At 37.1% G+C, this 22,089-nt stretch overlaps 1 protein-coding gene across 4 annotated transcripts in view; it reads left to right on the top strand.

The window, feature by feature from the left end:
- Nucleotides 1-20,689, top strand: part of DIDO1 (death inducer-obliterator 1) — a 55,585-nt gene extending 34,896 nt beyond the window's left edge. For all 4 annotated transcript variants that reach the window (XM_054845835.1, XM_054845833.1, XM_054845834.1 and 1 more), the window contains 10 exons: nt 1,454-1,919; nt 2,866-3,025; nt 3,725-3,841; nt 4,067-4,174; nt 4,644-4,779; nt 4,905-5,445; nt 6,308-6,461; nt 7,496-7,585; nt 8,258-8,453; nt 15,560-20,689. In XM_054845835.1, the coding sequence (XP_054701810.1) occupies nt 1,454-1,919; nt 2,866-3,025; nt 3,725-3,841; nt 4,067-4,174; nt 4,644-4,779; nt 4,905-5,445; nt 6,308-6,461; nt 7,496-7,585; nt 8,258-8,453; nt 15,560-18,933 (5,342 nt within the window). In that variant the 3' untranslated portion in view covers nt 18,934-20,689. The remainder of the gene's footprint in view (nt 1-1,453; nt 1,920-2,865; nt 3,026-3,724; nt 3,842-4,066; nt 4,175-4,643; nt 4,780-4,904; nt 5,446-6,307; nt 6,462-7,495; nt 7,586-8,257; nt 8,454-15,559) is intronic.
- The last annotated feature ends 1,400 nt before the right edge of the window (nt 20,690-22,089 follow it).

Consider the following 22,089-nt stretch of genomic DNA (forward strand, 5'->3'; position numbering starts at 1 on the left):
AGAAGAGAGGGACTGTTTGGTCCTTGGTAAAGTTACACAAGTTCAGTTCCTGGATCTTTCCCAGGAAGTGTCCTGCATTTTGCCATTAGGGCTTCTAGGCTAATTCATCTGCAAACCTTCACTAGCTAAAAACATCAGATTGACAATTAACAGGTTAACTGGCCAGTGGTTATCTGTGGATTTGTGAGGGGAAAAAAAAAAAAAGATTTTTTTGGGAGAAAACTTGGCTTTTCTAATTGAAACAATTGTATTTCAGGACTTGTTTTTTGTAGTTTCCATCAGAGCCCGCCCTTATTTGAGCTGTCGGGGATAAATGTGCTAGTGTCAGCCCACTGTAACTTTAATGTCCGGTAAATAATGAGGGTTTTGCTGGGGGGGTGTGGGGGTTTTTTTGTTTTGGCTTTTTTTGCTGTGTTGAATGGTTCCTGTCAGTGCCAGAAGGTGAACAGATGAAATGCAATTTAAAGAAATGCTTACTTTTAAGCTCCTGTGCAAGTATAACTTCAACATGGGTGAAAACGGGAACTGTTACTTATACTTTTTAAATTTTCTTGTATATGATGTGTATCAATTACCTTATTAACATTAGGGGGGGAAAAAAAGTTTAAATGGAAAATTTGAGTAGTGTGAATGAAATAGTTTGTGAATGGTGGGAATTAGATGGCCACAGCCTGAGCAGCAATGTTAATGTTTAATTATTCTATAAATTAGAATTTAGCCAGGAACTGAATAGGAAGATATAATAATAGTTCATGGCAATGTCATCAGTATGATATTAATGCTAGCAACCAAGTAGATTGATTATGTGTTTTTAGTTTTTTAAGCAACTTCTGTACTTAGTAACTTACCTGTCTTTGCTCTTTAAAATAAAAGGTCTGGGGGAAAGGGTTTATTAAACTTCAATAATGCTAAACTTGAGGTAATAATGCAGTTTCAGATTCATGGACTCTATCACTGGGTCAGCCTCTGTAATAGGTTCTGTAAGGTGCTATGAGAATTTTTCTGTTTAAATATAAGATACAGGTTGTATTGTTGCCTTTTTTGTGTGTGTGTGAAAGTTTGTGGTGTTTTTGAAGCTTATCCCACCCAGGAATCTTTGAAGGTGGTGCCTTTTTTTTTTTCCCCCCAAATTTCAGTTTTCTTGCATAGATTGTAAATAAAATTTTCAACCTTTAGAGCCGAAGTGGAACTCTGTTCAACTCTTCATTTGGCCTCTGAGATGAAGTACTCTCTGAAGGATCAAAGACAAATTTCATCAAAACAATTATGTCAACCTCTGCACGGTTTTTAAAAAGGCTAGTGAAAGCGAATAGCTTAAATTGCCTCCTTGATAGTTATTCTCTGGAGATGTCATTTCACAGACTTTTCTTCATAGATTGGTAACTTCCAATTCATGAATAGGAAATTACAAAGTTAAGCCTTTAATATTGTATTTTCTTCTTTGTTTTAACAGCTCAGAGGGAAGAGAAAAAGCATGAAGATAGAGCAGAGCCTCCATCAGCATCAAAGAAAGCTGTTGCATCTATAATGGAGAAACAGACATCTTCTCTCACTAAAAATCTTCCTTCAAAGAAGTCCCCATCCCTCTCTAACACATCAGTAACTAAGCAACCACTTAAACCTACCGGAAGTTTCAAAGGTGTAATTCCCAAGAAACCTTGGCCTTCATCAGGCAGTGTTCCTTCATCAGGCAGTGTTCCTTCAAAACATTCATCTCTATCTCATGGCTCATCAGTTTCCAAAAAACCAGCTACAGCTTCCAGTTTGGGTGGAGGACTCAAAAAACCTTCACCGTCCTCCACTTCTACTGCATCTGGAAGTAGTCAAGCAAAAGCATCAGCTAGCCCTATCCAGTCTCAACCCAATTCTCAGATTCGACAAAATATTCGACGATCCCTAAAAGAAATTTTATGGAAGAGGTGGGAATTCAAAACACTTAACATAGGAAGCTACAACTAGACATAAATGTTTAGCCTGCAGAGTTTTTTGTACTTCTCGATGAGGGATATTGAGGGATTGAATTCATACTATGAATTACAAGTAGAATTGGCATTTCAGGTTTATATTTAAAATGTTAAAAAATCCTGATATAAATGTGCATGTGAAAAAGCCTTAAAAAAAGAAACCTCGCTATTCCATTTACATTGAGGCAATTACAGTTGAAGAATTAAGTTACAGCATAGAAACTTTTATAATGCAGATGCTCTGAAGGATTAAAATCTAGCGATGGCAGTGTTTGGAAATGTAGAGGTTGTAGAGAACATAGTATGGGAAATACCATATGGTGATAGTGAAAGGTTAAAAACGTACTGAAGAAAAGATCCTTTCCCTTTCCAACATAAAAATCAACAACAACAAACCCTGGTCAGTGAAAAACTGTTTTACTTAGGAAAGCAAAAACCCCAAACAAACAAAAAGCAAATTGTCCCACAACGATTGTTAAAGCCAGTGCCAGCCATCAATACTTATTATAGACCACTGCTCTCTCGTATTGTCTCTGAAATGGAAATGCTGTTCATAGTGAAAAATCCAGGACTAAAACTGAAGTGCTTGGGTTCCCTGCGTTGTTCATGGCAGAGAAACTCCTCACTTCAGCGCCGTGAGCAGGAGGAGCTGTAAAGGCTGACGCCAGCTCACAAAGGCTGTCTTCTAGGGCCGCCTGCGCTCAGCAGTGAAAGGCTTGCCATGCTTCACAGTTCAAGGTCCTGCGATAGACTTCGGCTTTGAGATGTCTTTTAGAGGAGTCTTGACCCCCCGCGGCATGAGGAGGAGCCTAGGCTAGCTCTGAAAAGTTAGTTATTTATGAATGCTACCTGAAGATTCATGCCTAACATAAATGTACATACCCTGTTTTGTTTTTAACAGAGTCAATGATAGCGATGATCTGGTCATGACAGAGATTGAAGTAGGGAAAGTAGCACTCAATATTGAAAAGGAGATGTTTAATTTGTTTCAAGTTACGGACAACAGATACAAGAGTAAATACCGTAGCATCATGTTCAATCTCAAGGACCCCAAAAACCAGGTTTGGAATTTCCTTAAACAGTAAATGTATACTGAAATATACTTTTGTTTTTTAATGAGATATCAAACTCAACCTTCAACAGAGTTTCAAGATAGAGACATGAATTATTCTATAGAAGATTATTATAAAGCCATTCAAAACTTTTTTAAAAAAATATATCCAGTAGGAATTCAAAGTCTAGTCGGTCACATGTATTTATTAAGTTTGGGCATTTGGTGGGGAATATTTATTTACAGAATGGCTTTCTTAAATATAGACTCTATTGATTTCTCCTTTTGTGACATTCTGTAGTGTGTTGGATACTGCCTGTGTACATGATCATATTTATGCTTTAAAAGAAAAAAAATGGATGCTGGTGCAGATGAAAAATTCCACTAGAGAATACTTGAAACTTCTTCTTTTTTTTTTTTTTTAATTTCTACAATAGATCTGAAACAGGAGAGTGGCTGCTCAACTTCTGACACTCCTATTCAGTTTTATTGCTAGATACTCATGTTAATGAGGAAAATTCATATTTTGTGTTTGTTTCATCCTTATTTTCTGGTTGCCGCACCTTTCCAAATTTACTTATAAGTACCTGGTATTTTTAATAGAGAATTGAGAAACTGGAGCAGGTTTTGCCTGTTCAGCACTGCAAATCTTGTTAGTTACCCAAGCAGGGTCTCTTCAGCATGGCAACAAAGTCTGTTTTGTTTTCAGGGACTTTTTCATCGTGTCCTTCGTGAGGAAATCTCACTGTCAAAACTAGTGAGAATGAAACCAGAAGAACTTTTATCTAAAGAATTGTCTGTATGGAAAGAGAAACCAACTAAAGCAGTAAGTAACATCATTTTCCCTTATGTCCTTAGGTATGAATTAAGAGTGAGTTCACCGTTACCACCCATGTTATTTTAATACACCACTTTCTTCCTAATGAAATACTAATAAAGTGCAGTTTCAGTATACTTTTTCTCTGTCACCAGTCAAACAATAACAAAGTACAGAATAAAATTAAAAAATAAATATGTAGACTTTTTACTAAAATGGTTTTGCTTCTTTCAGATGATAGAGTCAAGAAGCAAATCTCATGAGGTCAAGAAAACAGCTGTAAAACGGGAACATGTGCCAGTTGTAAATATGGAAGATTCTCCGCCAGTGTCTGATTCTGATGTAAGTATTGGCTATTGCTTCAGAATGAAGACAGTAAGGGAGATAAGTGGTAACTACGGCCTCAAATTTTTATATCAGAAGTGCAGATTTTTTCAATGAACTGTAAGGATATTATTACCTAGTAGGTATGCAATGAGCATTTTTCCTGTTAGTTCAAAGGAGCCCAACCACCAAATGATAGGCATATTTTGCATGCACTTCTAAAATGCTGTGTATTTTTCAGCCCTTGCTGTCAATTTACAGAGAAATCTTTTATTTCTGAACATCAGCTATCTAGTTCAAAACACAGTGGAATGAAATGAGGCCAAATATTATCTGAGAACTCTATCTGACGTGATATACTTTAGCCAAGGCCTTTAATCTTTTTTTTTTTTTTTAAAGAACTGAAGTTAATTAATGGTTTCCAAAGTATTTTTTATGGTTGAAATTCATGATCAACTGGAATATTTTTGTGTTTATTCACTTTTAGGAGCAGCAAGAGTCAGCCCGAACTGCATCAAATTTAAACAATGCTCCTTCTCTAGATGTTTTTAGCAGTATGTTGAAGGATACAACAAGTCAACATCGAGCCCATCTTTTTGACCTGAACTGCAAAATCTGTACAGGTATCTACAGTGATGACTTTGTGCAAAGTAAAAGAATTGTTGTGTTAAGGGTGGTGTGTGTTCGTTTTTCTCCAAACTATTTCATTGTTAAATAGTAATCAAAAACTTTCAAAATAAATTTATAGGTCAGATTTCCGCATCCGAAGATGAAGTGCCACCTAAGAAGGTAAAGGCTCCTGTTAAAAAGGTGGAGTCGAAATCAAAACCAGAAGTTCAGCCCAAGTATGAAAGTTCTGCACCAGCCCCAACAGCAGAGCCTGCCAAAGAGGCAGTCTCTGAAACTGCAATGGAAACCGAAGTTGGACCAGTAGCAGAAACAGTTTCTCAGGCCAGCACAGAAAGAACCTGCGTTCCTACAACCCAGGGCCATAACAATACAGATTCTTCTGTACCCGAAGAGGCTTCTGCTTTTCCTGCCCCTAGCGCTAGCGGGGTTGTCACAACTGTAACAGTTTCTGGCAGAGATCCTAGGACAGCAATGAGCAGCTCCTCTGGTACTGCAACACCAGCCCTGCGTTCTGGTCCTGCATCTGACAAAGTTTCAACAGGAGAAACAAAACAGGAGACTTCAAAACCAGTTATGACTGTTCCCAAATCAATATTGACAAAACCATCATCCTCACCAGATCCAAGATTCTTAGCAGTTCATCATTCACCCAATATCAAGTGCGTATACTTGCTATTAAGGCAAGCTCCCATATCTTTAATGCGGTTATCTTCAAAGTCCCCCCAGTCACAAGGCATGTTCAACTTTAAAGTTCAGATAGCCTGACTGAGATTTTTAATTCACCATCTCCTCATTTACCTTCTCTAGTTGGTAAAATTTTCAGAGCATCGGTGTATGTTGACAGCAAAGAGTGTACGTTGACAGCAAAGATTCTACAGTGTGTTTTAGCAGATAAATAAAACTTGAAGATGATATGCAGATTTCGAAGTCTGCATGTACATTAATATATAGAAAGAGAGTGTGAGAGATGGTTTAAAGGCATTTCCAGATTTTCATCCTATATTAAAATACTGTTACATCTGAATTTATGAATATGAATTTAAATTAACCAATCGATCAGCTTGAAAGGAAGTGGATTTCTTCCATATTCTGGGTATATACAACAGTAAAAATAAATATTACAAGGTATGTCCTTATGCAACTGTGGTTTGTTCACATCAAATTCTTTTACTTGAGAATCTCTTTCAGATGCATATTGTTGACTTAATTAGAGGGAAATACATAATTCAGGTTAGTTTGTTATAGAGTCAGGATCACAACAATTACAGCACTAACCTAATTTTATAAAAGTCCTATCTTTCGGCATCTTTTTTGCCTGTCTGCAGCTTCAAGTTTATTTTCTGTTACTCCTTCTCTTTTTCGCTAATACCAATACCAAACATTAACAAAGCAGTTAGTAAAAATTATGTTATTTGTTTAAAAAAAAGTATTTGATCAATAGGAGGAGGGAGGAAAAGAAAGCAAGAAGAGACCATTCTCATTTGTATTCTGTAACCTTTCTGTTTTGGATTTGTTTTGCAGTGTCGCAGAGCCACGCTCACCTCAGGACAGCGATACTTCCCTCTTTCTCTCTCGTCTCAACACCATTTGGAAAGGATTTATTAACATGCAAAGTGTGGCCAAATTTGTCACTAAAGCATATCCTGTCTCCGGGTGTTTTGATTATCTTAGCGAGGTTAGCACTGACATGTTTATGTGTTTAGAATAAATCTGTGCTGCAGTTCCTGTTGCTAGAAAGGCTGGGGTCACTATATATGTATATATATATGTATATATGAAATGTTAGAACTGTAGTAGTGGTAAATGGCATCCCTTTAGTAATAGGAAAAGTAGCTCAAGAAAAAAAAAAAACCTTTTAAAAATTCCTCGCAAATTCGTGAAGAATTCTCATGTCTTTAAACATATTTATCCTTATGTTTGGATCTAACCTGGAATAATAGCTTTATTTCAGCATCATTTTTTGGAAAGAAGTTTTAGAGTCAGTATTTTACCATAGATATTTTGTTCTGTTCTCAAACTAGATGAGTCAGTGATGTGATCTATCACAAAATTGTGTTTGGCCATTTATGAAAAGTATCATCCTTTTTACTAGTTTTCAAAAAAAAAAAAAATTATATGCTGGGAGGATATACATTCAAATACTGAGACAGTATAAAGGTTTACAGTAAAACAAATAAGCTTTTCTTTTTTCTCTGAAGTGAATTTTATGTGACTGTTAGGAAGTTTCAAACACAAATGGTGTGTTTTAAGACTTTTATTAGTAGAGTTGGTCGTTCTTGTTGGCATCGCTTTTCGTAAAATGAGTTTCAGTGCCCTCGTGACAGGTAGCTCACTAGAATTCCTGTGACTTGTAGTCACAAGTGCAGCATTTCGTGAGAAACTGAAAGTGTGGAGAAAATCTGTATTTTCAAATAGCAGCTTCCCTAGGAAAAGAAAGTCAATAACGGGCATACAGAACTATTAGACAGTTTGCTTCCTTGTTTGGGAATGTTTTTTCCATTTCATGTATACTGTTAGCATTCTGGTAACACGCCATAATTAAACACCTTAAAATCTAGAAATAGCCTGTCTGAAAAGTATTGATGAAAGTTTACTAAAATATATTAGTGCATTATCCACTAGGCAACTGGGATGGGGCAACCTGCACTGCTTTTAAACATTGGTCTCTCTTGTTTTTTCTCATACTACCATGTAATACTTCTTGTTTAGGATTTACCAGATACAATTCATATTGGTGGGAGGATCTCACCGAAGACAGTCTGGGATTACGTTGGCAAACTCAAATCTTCGCTTTCTAAGGTATTCACTTAAAATCCTTTGCAAAACCCAGAAGAAAAATGCAGCAATATAAAATGACAACTTTTTAATAATATAAATCAGTAAACAGCAAATACTGACATAGATCACACCTGGAAAACTACCGACACCACTTACTCATTTGAAATTTTGATTTCTTGAAGAAACGTGTTAATTGAGCTGCAGATCCTCTTGATTTCTCTCTCCTGCATAGTAGTTAAATTTTTATACTATTTATTCATTTTTAATGATTGAACATAAATAATTATTCAGTACTGAAGATTGAAATTAAAATTTTAAAGAAAAGGAATTTATCATTTAATGTATGTAATATATTTTACTATTAAAACACTTTGGAAGTGGAAAAAATGACACACAGTATACAGATATAATCACAAAACTAAGAGTTTTCCATTTGTTTCGTATTTATTTGAGCCTCAAAATGTTTAGTTTGTGAGATGCACAAGTAATTTGTATTTCTGAAAATGACAAACCTAATCCTGTTTTAATATTACAAATTGAACAACAGTACTCTTAAAGCTAGAATATTGCCTTGAAAATTTAGTTGGAGTGATAAATGTACAATTTCTCTTTACCCCTGGAATTTGCCCTTTACCATTTTATTTGGTGGTATGTTGCAGGTTGAATTTTTCCCACTCTGCTTTTGTATTACAGGAATTGTGTTTGATTCGTTTCCATCCTGCAACAGAAGAAGAAGAAGTCGCCTATATCTCTCTCTACTCCTATTTTAGCAGTCGTGGTCGTTTTGGTGTTGTAGCTAATAACAACAGACATGTCAAGGATCTCTACCTGATCCCCCTGAGTACTAAGGACCCAATTCCTTCCAAACTCTTGCCCTTTGAGGGACCAGGTAAGCACAAAACAGGGGAGGTTAAATGCTAGGTAAAAATCGCAAAACGAAAGTCAATCTGAGACAAGTTATTGTTGAATGTTTAATGTAAGCATTATTAAATTTTTTTACATAAAACCAATTTTAAAGTATGTAAATAGGGAAAAATTGGAAATCCAACTCTGTTCAAGATAAAATTGTCCGAAATTTACATAGCCTTTCCAACAAGATGCTTATATGCTGCTAAGAGGATGAGTTTACCTGTGAAATCAAGTATGTGGAACAGCCACTATATTGAAAAAAAACCCAACAAAACCCCCCAGCCTATCTTCAGCAACCCATAACTCCACAAAATCTAGGTCCTTACAAGCCATTCACTGTCACTTAAATTAAGCAGGACGCTTAGCCCACAGAGGACTTAAGAAATCTGTGAAGACAAAGGTAATATTTATAGTGGTTTCACTACACTGTCATTGTCTCATGCTAATTATCATGCTGTATGTGCAATATGGTGCACAAGGTGTTTGAAATGTTTTGTTCTAGTTGGAACAAACTCTAGTCAAATCACTGACTTCTGAAAATTGGTTTGTTGAGGGGGAAAGGGATCCATGTTCCCCAGGGTTAGTAGGTGGCAGAGTATAGTTCATATAGACAGGTTATATTATAATCTTCTATTTTTAGATAAAATTATCAGTAGTAATGTTTGACTTGAGTTTGCTCCGTGTTTGTGCGTTGAACATGGTGATGGAAGAACTGAGAATGAATTCAGCCATGAAACACCCTTCTATTACAAAAGCTGAAGTCGTCTTCATCTGAGGATGGAGGAGGTGCATGTGCTTAGTTTCCAAATAAGTATCTAGGGTTTCGTATAAGATAACAGATTGAGAAGCTGAAGAACTACAGCTTACAATGAAGGTAATACTTGATTGTCATAGCAATGGTTTGCAAAATATTTAACGGTAGGTATGAAACAGCACAGACGTGAGGAGCTGACCTTTCTGAGAAGCTGTTTTCTACTCCTCAAATACAAGTTTAGGACTAAACTCAATAAAGCATTCTCAGAGCTTATATGCAGGAGCAAGTGTCTGGGATGGGTTTTAACGTGTTAATGGCATACCACTTGAACCAACAAATGACACATCATTAGTTAAATGCTCTTTTTCCAGCCAGAAAAAAAGAAATACCCTCCTTTCTGGACAGTAGCACAAGAATGGGATTGGCCATTGCATCAGCTGTGTCTGCAGTCTGTTGCTGGGCTGGTAAACAACCTGCTTTTGGGAGGCACTTATCTAATTTTTGCCTACTTGCATTCCTGTGGAAATAGCAGCTTTCCTTTTTATGCTTTTACTTTTCCATTATAGGTTTCATTTCAAATGAAACTCTTACCTTAGACTGGAGGTCGGCCAATGTAGACAAACTCTAGTAAGCATTAGTTTAGAAAGTTGTAATGTCAGCCTGGTTTTGCTGAGTTTCAAGTGCAAAAGTTTTTCAAAGCTGGAGGGAATTGCTCAGAAGAAATGAGGTATCATTTGCAGGGTTTGTTCATGGAGGCAAATTTTATGAGTCAGGTTTTCAAATTGAAATACATATTTGTAGGCAAAGTTTAAGATTAAAGGATAGCAGTAGAAGCAAGGTTCCAAAGGCAGAGAGGCCACATGATGTAGCAGTTTCATAGAAGACCCACATAGACTTCTGCCATCAGTTCACACTTCTTGGAAACTTCTGTAGCAGCCTTTACCTCATAGTTGTGCTAAGCTGTGTTCATATTTTACAACCAGATCCAGTATGGGGGGCAAAAAAATCAGGTAAGCTGTTTTTCTGTTTTCGTGTATGTATTAAAACCACAGCATAAAAGACCTGTAATCCATACTTTTTAATGACATCTGATGGAATTTACTGCTTTTTCTTTCTTTCACAATCAATAAAAATATTTTCTGGAAAGTGGTCATTGTCTCCTTAAATTTAATTGTGTACCTTCAAATAGAGTTTAGCAAGGACTCGAAAAGCATTATGCTTTAGATAGCTTAAGATGCTTTGATAAATATGACTGGAGGGGGGAGGAGGGAGAGGGCAAAAAACCCTGCCACTCCAGAAATCCTAGTTAGAAGATATTCCAGCTGTATCAACCAGTTCCATCAAGCACATACGGATTATGAATTTCTCCTGTTTTCTGATGGACTGGATTTGGAACACAACTGAGGACTTCTGAACTGCGCTAGTACCTAGAAGATCCACAAAAAGCTTTGACATGGGTGATTTAAAACCAGAGGAAAATGGAAGGTTATCCGTATTTATACTTAACCCAGCTTTTATGTATCAGCGGGCTTTTCGGCGTTGTCTTTTTGCAGTGGTTTACTGTATGTGAATTTACTTGTTTCACATACACACTTAAGGTTACTTAGCAATGTCATCTGTAGATCTCAAAGCACTTTGTACAAAATAGTATAATCAGGCTTAATTACCAATAGAAAGTGACTTATTGAGGGAATGTAACAAGTATCTTACGTAGTTGAACTAAATGAATTTTAATAAAACAGCCATATATCAGCTAAGGATTCCACAAATGTTGATATATCTCTTTTGGTAGTTTACAACAGGAAGTGTATTTTTTCTCTAAATACAAAGGCATGAAGTCTCCTCATGCCATTTAGAATGCTCTTAAAAATTGCAACAAATAGAAGAAAATTTTAACTGTACTCTGAATGGAGTTAGGTGTCTTCACCTCAGCAGATGGCACGATGCAAAGTAGCAGTAGTAGAAGAACGTGGCATCACGAACCTTCTGTTCTATGCCCAGCCCGTTCCATTCAGCGAGTGTACCTTCGTGTGCAGCAGTGTTGCAATGCTGGAAGGGATCTGCATCCCTGAATTAAAGGCGCACAGATTTGATTATAGTTGTCAGTTGCTCTCAGGATTAATTGGGACAGATATTTAAATGGTGTTGATAAAGTTTAAAGAATTATCTTGTATTGGTCTCTGCAGTTTAGAAATGTACACCGGGGTATGCTTAGTCCATTCCCGTGGTTTTGTCATCGATGTACAGAAGTTAGGCATGTATTTGTAACAGTACAGGTAACTTCTTATGAGCCGATGATGATAGGGAAAGATGTGGCCATTATATGCATAAATATGGTAAAACTGATTTAATGAAAAAATGTATTTAAGGGCAAGAGAAACAAATATTCATCCAATACTAATACTTAGTATAATCTTTTAGTTATAGGATGTAACTCAATAAAACCAGCATGTGGACTTCAACGACATAATAGGACAATTATTTTATAAATAATTTAGCACTGAAAGCTACTAACTCTGCCAACACAGCTTGCAGCACTTGTAAAGTGCTTGCTTGTGAAAGACAGTCATTGAGCAATAGTTGGAGACTGCAGCCAACGTTTTCGTTCCTACCTAAAATTAGGCACTTAACCTATTTATGGATATTGAAATAGAATGGGGCTGACCTTTGAAATGCTCGTCTGGCTGTGTGTTTCCATGCCGAAGAAGCGTTTAGGGTTTGATCACTTTGAAATGAGTGAATGTAGGCATAACATCTAGTATTTGTGTAAAATTACAGTATCAAAATGTAAAATTTTAATGGATTTATTATATGATGACTAAACAGATTAAATTATAACTACTGTTATTACCTTAGTACTGGAATTTGTTGTCTTGAAAGTGTATTAAATTTTACCCTGTTTTAATTAGTGACTTGATCTCTGTTTCTTACAGAGATTCAAAACTGATTTTTCAGTAATTGCTGTTTATTAGATATCCCGGCTGATGGGTTTTTGAAACCTGTTCGTTTCAATTATTCAGTGTTTGAGATTCATGTTGTGACTAATTGCGTAAATCACAAGTCTCTGTGTATAAGTAGATAACTAAAACATTAACACCAGAAAACCAGCAAATGCCTCCCAGGAGTTTTTGGATGAACGCCAGTCTGTGAGATACTCTGCACGGGTCAGCACTGACCAAATGTGGAGTCATTATTTATATACTGATAAAGAAAAAAAATATAAAGTAAATTCATACACAGTGAACCATTTCTAACTGATGAGTCTATTTTGACTGTAAATTGTGAATGTTTTTCCCCCTGTTGTCTTACTTTTGATCTCTGCCTTTATGTTATATATTAATATAATTTCGTTTAAGGTAGTAAATTATTGTGGACAGAGTTGCTTGAATTGCCTTTAGGCTGTGGGTGCAAAGGAGTATTTGGATAAGTAAAGTATTTACGTGGTTCTTTTTGAATAATCTTAGATTCACTGAAAATAATTATTTGTTTAGTTCCTATCCTGCTTGCTTTCATTGTACACCTCGGCATCCTTACCCCTCTTAGGGGGCAAATTTGTGCATGTACTGAATTATTAGCAAGTCTTCGTTCTGGTAGTATAGCTGGTTAATTTTCTCCATGTATTTATAATTTTTGTATTTTTTTTCTAAACATGAAAGAAGGTGAAAATTGGCAATACTTACAAAGACTGAAATCTTCTACCTGGAGGAAGAAAACTTTTTGGCACTCAATTTTAGGCGTACAAATAGGAAATAATCTGCACTACAAAATGAAAAAGAAAATATTATTTAAACCAGCATATTCAATACCCTCTTAACCACAGAACTATGTAAAACTTGACCACTGAACTGTGAAATAATATAAATTCTATTTTGGATCCAGAATGCATTCAACAGAATACTGCGGTCCAAAAACATTCGCTCAAATTTAATTATTCTTGTTTCTCAACATAATTATAATGAGAGCCATTCCTGATAGGAAATCTCAAGCAAATATTTTAGATTGGCCTCAAATTTTCATTATAATTTTGTCTGGTCTTTTAAAAAGACTATTTCTAGGGAGTAACCTGACTTTAAGTGATTAAAACAGTTTTGCTCTACTATTACCAGTTATAATCAGAAGAACACAGATTTTGAGAGGAGCGTTTGTTTTCCCTCAATTGTCAAGAGATCTCATAAAACTTTGCAGTTAATTTATTTTATTTGAAAAATTACCATCTTTGTCATATTATCTGTAGTTCATTATTTGGAAAATAATGAACTTATATGGGATAAGATTTGAGCATCGGTGATTTGGGGGGACATTCTGTGAACAAAAGTTACTGCTTAATATATAGCAAGTATTGAAGGGAAATACATACGTTTAAAACATAAAGCAGTTATGGTTTTGGTGTGTAATTTAGCAATCTGCAAATAATTCCTGCAGTATAGGCTTTCATTGGAGAAGAAATCTTGACTTAATTGGTTCTAACACTTGGGCTTTCCCTCCTTTGGCATCAATTCAGCCAAGTTTTTCATCTTGTACTTCTGCAGGTTCTAACTGAATTTAGCTTAAGCTGTAACAGGGATGGCATCTTCTCACTGCCAGAACTTCACGTCTAACCTAAAAGTATACTAAACTCTTACTCAGGGTGAAGTTAGCAATCAAAGAACTTAGAAAAGGTGATGTTTATGAAACATGAACATAAATTTAGGAAAACAGCTGATGTAATTTTCTCATTAGATGGTAAATTTGAGAGTCCCCTTAAAACTTCTTCAAATTCAGTTGTTTCAGCAAAGTAATGTCTCTCTGAACATGGTTTGCTAATGGAATGTATCTGCAGCTGTGGGGCTTGGGGGTTTTTGTTGGTATCAAAACGTTTTCAGTGCTAATAATGAGATACTTAAAAATTGTTCCCTAATGAGCAGCTATTTTGATTTAATAAGAACAAGGAACATATATATGTATATATATATGTGTATATATATAAAACGTAGGGTCATGAATAAAAGGAGCAACGGAGGTCAGAGTCCTCACCTTAGCACTTAACGACAATGGAAACAGTCTGTTACTTCACGGATTGTTTTGTTTCTATATTACTGCTTCCTAGCTGGATGCAAATAATACCTGATGGCACATATGCGGGAAAGAGAGTGGTCCTCAAATGAGGGCCTTTTAAAAGGCATTAAATCCAGAAGTTAAAAACCCCTCTCTTTATACAGATTTTTAACGTTTGCCACCAACTGTATGTTAAAGGACTAATTCCCTGCCCTTCATTCTGGACATGTTTATCTTGTGCCAGTGGGAACTCCGTATGTAAAAGGAAGAAATACAATAACATGAAACAAGACCTACAGACCTGTGCATTTTTCCTCTTTATCAGTCACTTCCCCATCATTTTTCATATGCTTCTCCAAGGATTCAAGTCTGAAGCTTTCACAAAGGAGTTAATTCTGCTTACAGTGTTTTTTTACTTATAGAAAGGCATCAAACTGGGTCCTGCAACAGAGAGTTTAAAGTCCCCCTGCCCTCTGCCTCCCGTGTTCCTACCCAACCAGCCGTGTTCTTGCAGAGAAAGCAAACGCGCCCAGCGGCCCTTTCTCCCTCGTGCCAAACTCATGTCTGCTTAAGCTCTCCTGAGCTTGTTTGGCACGTTAGTTACCCGTTTCCCTGCTTCTGCCACCTTTCAAAATAATGTCTAGCTGGACCAACCCAAACAGACAGGGAGTGGGTTGCAAGCTTTAGTACTGTTTCTAAACACAGTTTGTTTGAGAAGGTAGTTTTAGCAATTGCTGGTATTTGTTTAACTTAGAGACAGACAAAATATAGACTGGTGTCAATGTCAATGTAGGCTTTTAGCACAGATTATAACAGAAATCTAGTTAGGAAGTTTAGCCCAGGTTTTCTCACTTTGTAATATCTATCTGTATACAACAGACTTGCAAACTATGTAAAAGTAAATACATGATTTTTCAGGGGAAGAGGTAGGGGTGGTTGAGCAACAACAAAAACAATGTAACAGTACAAAAAATTTGAAAACTTTCTTTGGTTTTGAACATTTGCAGAGACACTTTTTAATAATCATAGCTGTTGTTGGAATCTTTTATTGAAAATATCAAGGAAGGAATTAAAAAAATTATTTACTTATTATATACAAATACATATAAAAAGTAAAGAAATATAGATGCATACACTTGTGGACTAATGAAAATTGCCAATAGGTCATCTAATGGAATTTAGAAAAGCTGCTACCTTTATGACTTTTGTAGCTGCCGCTGTATAAAATAATAAGTTTCTACTGAAAGTATGATTAAAAACCAGTTTTTTACATATACAATCTTTGTGTTCCCTTTCAGGTCTTGAGTCATCTCGGCCAAATTTAATTCTTGGATTGGTTATCTGTCAGAAAGGGAAACGTCTCGCCCCCGGCATTGAAACAGAAAAGATAGAGGAAAAGCGAAGCAGGATTCAAGCACATGAGGAAACAGAAACATCACTGTTCTCTAAAGGGCCACCAGCTGCTTCGCAAGAGAAGAAAACTCCAAAATACACACTGTATTCAGGAGATTCAGCCGTAAGTACAACACCACCTGGATCTCCTCCACCTCCACCCCCACTTCCCATTCCAGACACCTCAGCAGTTACACCTTCGGTGTTAAAAATACTGTCCTCGATTAAAAGCGGAACCACCAGTACTGTACCACCACCAATTTCAACCGCTGCTTCTGCAAGCGTCACTGCTACGCATTCTTCATCCTCAAAAACGGCCACACCTCTGGAGCACATCCTGCAGACACTTTTTGGAAAAAAGAAAACTTTTGAGCCCCTTGCTAAGGATTCTGAAACTGTCCAGTCTTCAAATCAGGAAGGTCAGGCTGCTGCTGATGGAGGAATGTCAGCTGTTCCTTTGTTAGATCCCATTGTGCAACAGTTTGGACAGATGTCAAAAGACAGAGCTATAGAAGAGGAGGAGGATGACAGGCCGTATGATCCTGAAGAAGAATACGGCCCGGAGAAAGCTTTTGAAATGCAGCCTGGTGAAAGTGAAAAACGATACCATATGGAAAAGCCATCTAACACAGCAGGACTGGAGGATGAGGCCTATGATCCAGAAGATGAGACTATCTTGGAAGAAGCAAAAGTTACCGTGGATGATTTACCTAACAAAATGTATACTGACACTAAAAGCAATTCTTCGGAAACATCTGCTTCATATGTGCCTGATTTATCTGCATCCTCATCCTTGGTAGAACAGCAAAAAATGTTGGAAGAATTAAACAAACAAATAGAAGAACAGAAAAGACAACTAGAGGAACAAGAAGAAGCCCTCAGACAACAAAGAGCAGCTGTTGGTGTTTCAATGGCTCATTTTTCAGTGTCTGACGCTTTAATGTCACCACCACCAAAATCTTCCCTAGTAAAGACTGAACTATTCCATCAGGACCAGCAAGCTACACAAAAAGTAGATTTACCTTCATCTTTAAATCAGCAAGCACAAGTGTTAAACCAGGGCTGTGACCCAAGGCAGAACAGAGATCCTCGACAAGCTAGAAGAATGGCAACAGAGACGAACGACAATGCTGATTCTCGACTAAAGCCACAGGTGGTACAGAATGAGATAGCCACAAGAGAAATTGCTTCAGCAAGTTTTCCAAATGCTTTGCAGACATCATTTGGTAAGGAAGATAAAACTTTAATTTCTGCTACTCAGCCTGGTTTTAGTGGTGATAATTGGGTTTCAAGTGAAAAGGCTTCTGCAGTGTCCCAGAAAGAGGCATCTAATAGCAAATTTGAAAACCCTGTTCAAGTTAATTTGGAAAACGTGAATCAAACAGCTTCTGGAGAACCTTTTGCATCCAAACCTTTACGGAAAGTGCTGCTTCCAACACCTCCCAGTACATCTTTCCAGCCTAATTTTGCCACATCAAACGACAGTCAGTCTTTGCAAGATATGCACAAACTATCGTGGTCAAATGAGTCAAAGGAAGTAATGGGAAGGGATTCTTTCCCAAATACAATGTTTACTTCTCAGGAACCAGAGAGGGGTCTTTCATCAGTGCAATATGATGAACAAAGGAGTGCTCAGTCTCATCAATTTGTAGAACAAAGTGAGTCTCCATCAGTTCAGAGTGAGGGTGGACCTGCCCCACAGCACTTTGAAGAAAACCGAGCTGGACCTCCATTTTCTTTGTCTGGGCAGAAAGGAGGGCCTCCACAACCACTGATGCTCAATCCACCTGGAGGACCTCATGGACCTAATTTTAGAGGACCGGCACCACAGTTCTCTGAAGAGCATGGTTCTCCAAATAACGATGGGCAAAGAGGCCCTCCATCTGGAAGATTTGGAGGTCAAAAGGGGCCCATTCCTTCCTTATTTTCTACACAGCATGGACCACCATCTCTTTTTGGTGATAACAGGGGCTCTGCCCCTTCTTATCATGGTGTTCCAAGAGGAATGTCACCATCTCAGTTTGAAGATCGTAGGGAACCTCACATGGAACAAAGGGAATTCTCAGATTCCCAGTATAATGAAATGATTAGGCCTCCAGGACAGTTTGAAGGACCAGATCCACCTCAGTTTATGGGAAACAGAGGACCTTCGCCTTTTCCTTTTGGAGGTCAAAGACGACCCCCACCAGCTCAGTTTAAAGGACAGAGAGGAGGCCCTCAGTTTGGAGGGCCAAGAGGTCCAGCCCCAAGTCATTTCGGGGGACCAAGAGGGCCTCACCCAAATCAATTCGAAGGGCAGAGAGGTCCAGCTCCAAATCATGTACCTGGTCCAAGAGGACTTTTGCCACAGCCATTTGAAGAACGGAGAGGGAGTCCACCACCCAGGTTTGCCAACCAGAGAGGTCCAGCACCTCTGCAGTTTGGAGGACCAAGAGGAGCCACACCTGGACTGTTTCCAGAAGAAAATGAACCTCCCTCTTCTAGGTTTCACTTCCAAGGTCAGTCACCACAAGGTATGAAGCCAAGCCCAAGACCACTCCTGGACCTTCCAAGTCATCCACCATCCCACAGAAAAGAGATGTGGGAGGAAGCTGGACCATCTGCATCTCTTTCCAGTATTTCCGGACAGGGGTCTGAGGCGGAAGGACAGTGGTCAGCATCTGACTTCCGAGAAGGGAAAAATCCTGAATTTAGAGGCCAAACATTTGAAGGGAGACAGAGAGAGAGATATGAGGGAGGAAATAAAGACAAGGTTTTAGATCAGCCAGAGCCTCAGCAAGCAGATAATCGCCAAGGTAGACCCTTTGAGGAAAGACGAAGGGATCGAGAACATGGCAGACCTTGGGAAAGAGACCGTGGCAGAAACTGGAATAGAGACAGGGACTGGGAGAGACACAGAGACAAGGAATGGGATAAAAATAGAGACAGAAACCAAAACAAAGATAGAGAGAAGGATTCAGAGCGGGCTAAAGAATGGGAAAGAAACAGAGACCGAGAGAGAGCAAGAACCAGAGAGAGAGAATCCTACAGAAGACGTGACAGAGAGCGATCAAGAAGCAGAGACCGAGATCGCGACAGAGAGAAAGACAGGGACCGGGATCGAAGCAGGGAGAAAGAAAGAGAGCGAGAGAGAGATCGAGATCGTGAAAGAGAAAGAGGAAAAGATCGCAAAGATCGGAGTAAGAGTAGGGAAATTGGTAAAGAGGTGAAGCCCGAAACACCGAAGGAAACTCAGAAACCAACAGAAACAGAAGCTTCATCTTCCACTAATCAGTCATAGAAATATGACTGGTATTTCCCATAAATAATATACTTTTACAACACAGCAAAGACTGAGTCAGCATCTTCTGTATATACTGTATATTCTCACCTTTACAAAAATGCTGTTGTAAAACTCGCCTTACAAAATGTACTGACAAATTAGCAATTTTTGAACAACTGTGAATGAAAATACTCAAATAGGTAAAAAGCAAGAACATACTGGACTTTCACTTGCTGCATTTTGTGCATAATGTTTTTCTTATGAAAATTCACAGCGTTACCTGTACTGAAATTTTGTTTTTCTACTTGCATCTTTATCTTAAAATTTCCATTTACAGTACAGAAATGGAAAAAGTCTAAGAAGAGCATATTGCTTTTTAAGATTATAAAGTTATGTTTTCCAGTAACTTGAATTGTAATTTTATAAGAGAATTTAATCCAGACCTTAGGAGCCATACCTTTACATCTCATTTACGTAATTTGGTGTCAAAGTTGTTCCTACAGCACACGCTTTAAAAAAAGGAGCCCAATGTTGCTGTCTTGTTCATTTTACAACGGAAGGGTCGTGTGTATTTAGGAAAAGGCTGCAGTGAAAAGAACAGTGTTAATAATTACTTGTTATGGACGGAGGATTTGAAAACAGAATGTTATAAGCTTAAAGTGCACTATCTTCCTTTTTATATACAGGTAATTTGTGTTTTGGAATCCATCTGTTAAGTGTACAGCAAAGAAACAAGTCATATTTAGTTTTTTCATGAGGCTGAGAGGTTTTAAATGTTGCATTTTTACAAATCTGTAATTAAAGAACATGCAAGAGTAGCACCTTTATAACCAGCAAAAACTTTTTAAAACATCAGACATTTGAAAAAGGCTAAGACCACAAACAAATTGGTATACCAAAGGAAAGAAGAATAAGTTGGTTAAATAGGCCACTAAATCTGTTACGTCAGTTGAAGTGATTTAGTGGAGCGTATTTTTTTCGTTTCGGTTTGGTTTTGCAGAATTTTGCCATAGATTTAAGAAATATTCCTATTTAATTCTACTTTTCATTCTAAAAGTGTTTTGCTCTTGAAAAAAGTGTCATTGTTTTTTTGTTAGATTCTATTTAGGCTGGTAGTGTATATAAAACTCTCCACTGAAAAAGGTATAACTGCATTAAGCTTGAAAAGAAGAGTGGTGGTACTTCATGTTGTCATTCAAGATGGAAGGTTTTCACTGTGAAATACATTACCTTGCTACTTTTCCATGTATTCTTCAAGTACGTAATTCTAAAGTGTGAAATAAAGCCCCGCTAATTTATTTGACCATTTAGATGAACAGTTGGGTAAATATTTTGATATTTTTATAAAATAGTTTTGGAAATGTAAAATTAGATTCCTATAAATGTTTGCATCTTGAAGACTACATTACAAGTAGCATGTACACCATGTATCTCACTACAGATTTTACAGTTCATATTGGTGCATCTTTGAAGTCCTTTAACATCAAGGATTTGCTGGTTGATCATCTGTATTCTGAACCTGTAGACAAAAATGTTAAAATGCAGAGAGGTGGTATTAAATGCAAACATCTACTATGGTGTAAGATTTTTTTCTTAATGAGATGTTTCTAATTTAATGACATACATAAAAGTATGCAAAAAGTAAGTGTGTTTGTTTAGGTTTACTTGATAGAAATTTCTGTAAATTGTATTTTATATGGCAAAATATATCACTGTACATTAAAATATGGGACTTCACAGGTTTTTGTTACTGTAAGTAGAATAAACATCTACAGAGAACTGTTGTCCATTTCTTAAATCTGTATTTGTATATTATTTTCTAAATATTGCTACTTCTTAACAAGCCACGGGAGTCACCGCAGGAGACTTACGGTGCATAGGTTTCATTTCCTCATTGTTTAACGAAAGAAGATGTTTTGCAGGACATCACTACCAACTGAGGCTTAACTGTAGGCATTCTAAAAATCATATGAAAATCTGTGCATGTGAATTTTCTCTCAGTTCTAAAACATTCCCTAATTTAATCTGATTTATGTTTTAATTTGAATTAGGAAGTTCGTCATTTGTAGACTTTATACCAAAAGATCTAAGGAACAGAAAAAATATTAATTGATTCAGGTCAGCTTTGAAATTAAGAAAAACTCAATTCACACCATTTATGAATTCCTTGACTTTACATTGTTATGAAATTGATGTGTGGCTTTTCATCTTCTGGGAAACACTCCTTTATCACTTGGGAGAATCTCTTCATGATTTAGGAAGAGTAAATGTGTCCTCCCACAGATGTAGTGGCAAAAAAATCCAACAGCATACAGACACTGATGACTTATTTTTTTTAAACCACAGCTTTATATAGTTTATAATGACCTGGACTTGGATTTTGCAGTGAGGTTCCTGTGTCCTACCTGCAGCAGGCAGTAAAAACTAGGTTGAAAAGAATGCAACAATTTAACTCAATTTAGAGACTAAAAATGGTACTGGATTATTATGCATTGCAAGAAAGAGAAAAATAAAAATCACTGGCTTTGTTCAAACTTTTGATTAACACGAAACAACTTACTATTTTGAGCTTTTGTCTATGTTTATACTAACCAAAATTAACTTTCCAAAGAGTATTTTGCCAATTTTTTATGTAAAAGCCTCTGAAAGGTCTAGAACAATATAAGCAGAAAGATTATTACATCTATAGAAGACTAATATTCCACCTTTATGCATTCTAATGGAGACACGCAGAAGGATTAGGGAAGGAAAGTGTGTATTGAGTCCCATGTGTGCAACACTGCTTTTAAAATTCCTGCTTTTGTTTCTAGAGGAAAGTCACCAGCGTAACTTTCAGGCTTTGGCCACACCTCATATAATAGGTACACTTCCACGTGGAAAATATCTGTGCATGCTTCCTTGAGTGAATATGCATGTCATCAAAGAATGCAGTAAACAGATTTTATTTTTTTAACCTCCTGAAGGGAATAAAGATTTCATAAAGTATTGATTTATTTTATTCTGTTTATGAGCTAGAGTAGCATTTTTGTGCCTTTTGCGCTCTGGCTTGTCTCTAGAATGTGTCTTCTGTAATAGGCATCTGCTTTTAATACTAAAATACCTAACTAGGAGAAGATACACAATAGAGAGCGAATGTACAAACAAACTGCTCACGATCGTGAGAGCCTGTTGTGG

The sequence above is a fragment of the Grus americana genome, chromosome 17 (assembly GCF_028858705.1).
Source record: "Grus americana isolate bGruAme1 chromosome 17, bGruAme1.mat, whole genome shotgun sequence".
NCBI lineage: Eukaryota > Metazoa > Chordata > Aves > Gruiformes > Gruidae > Grus > Grus americana.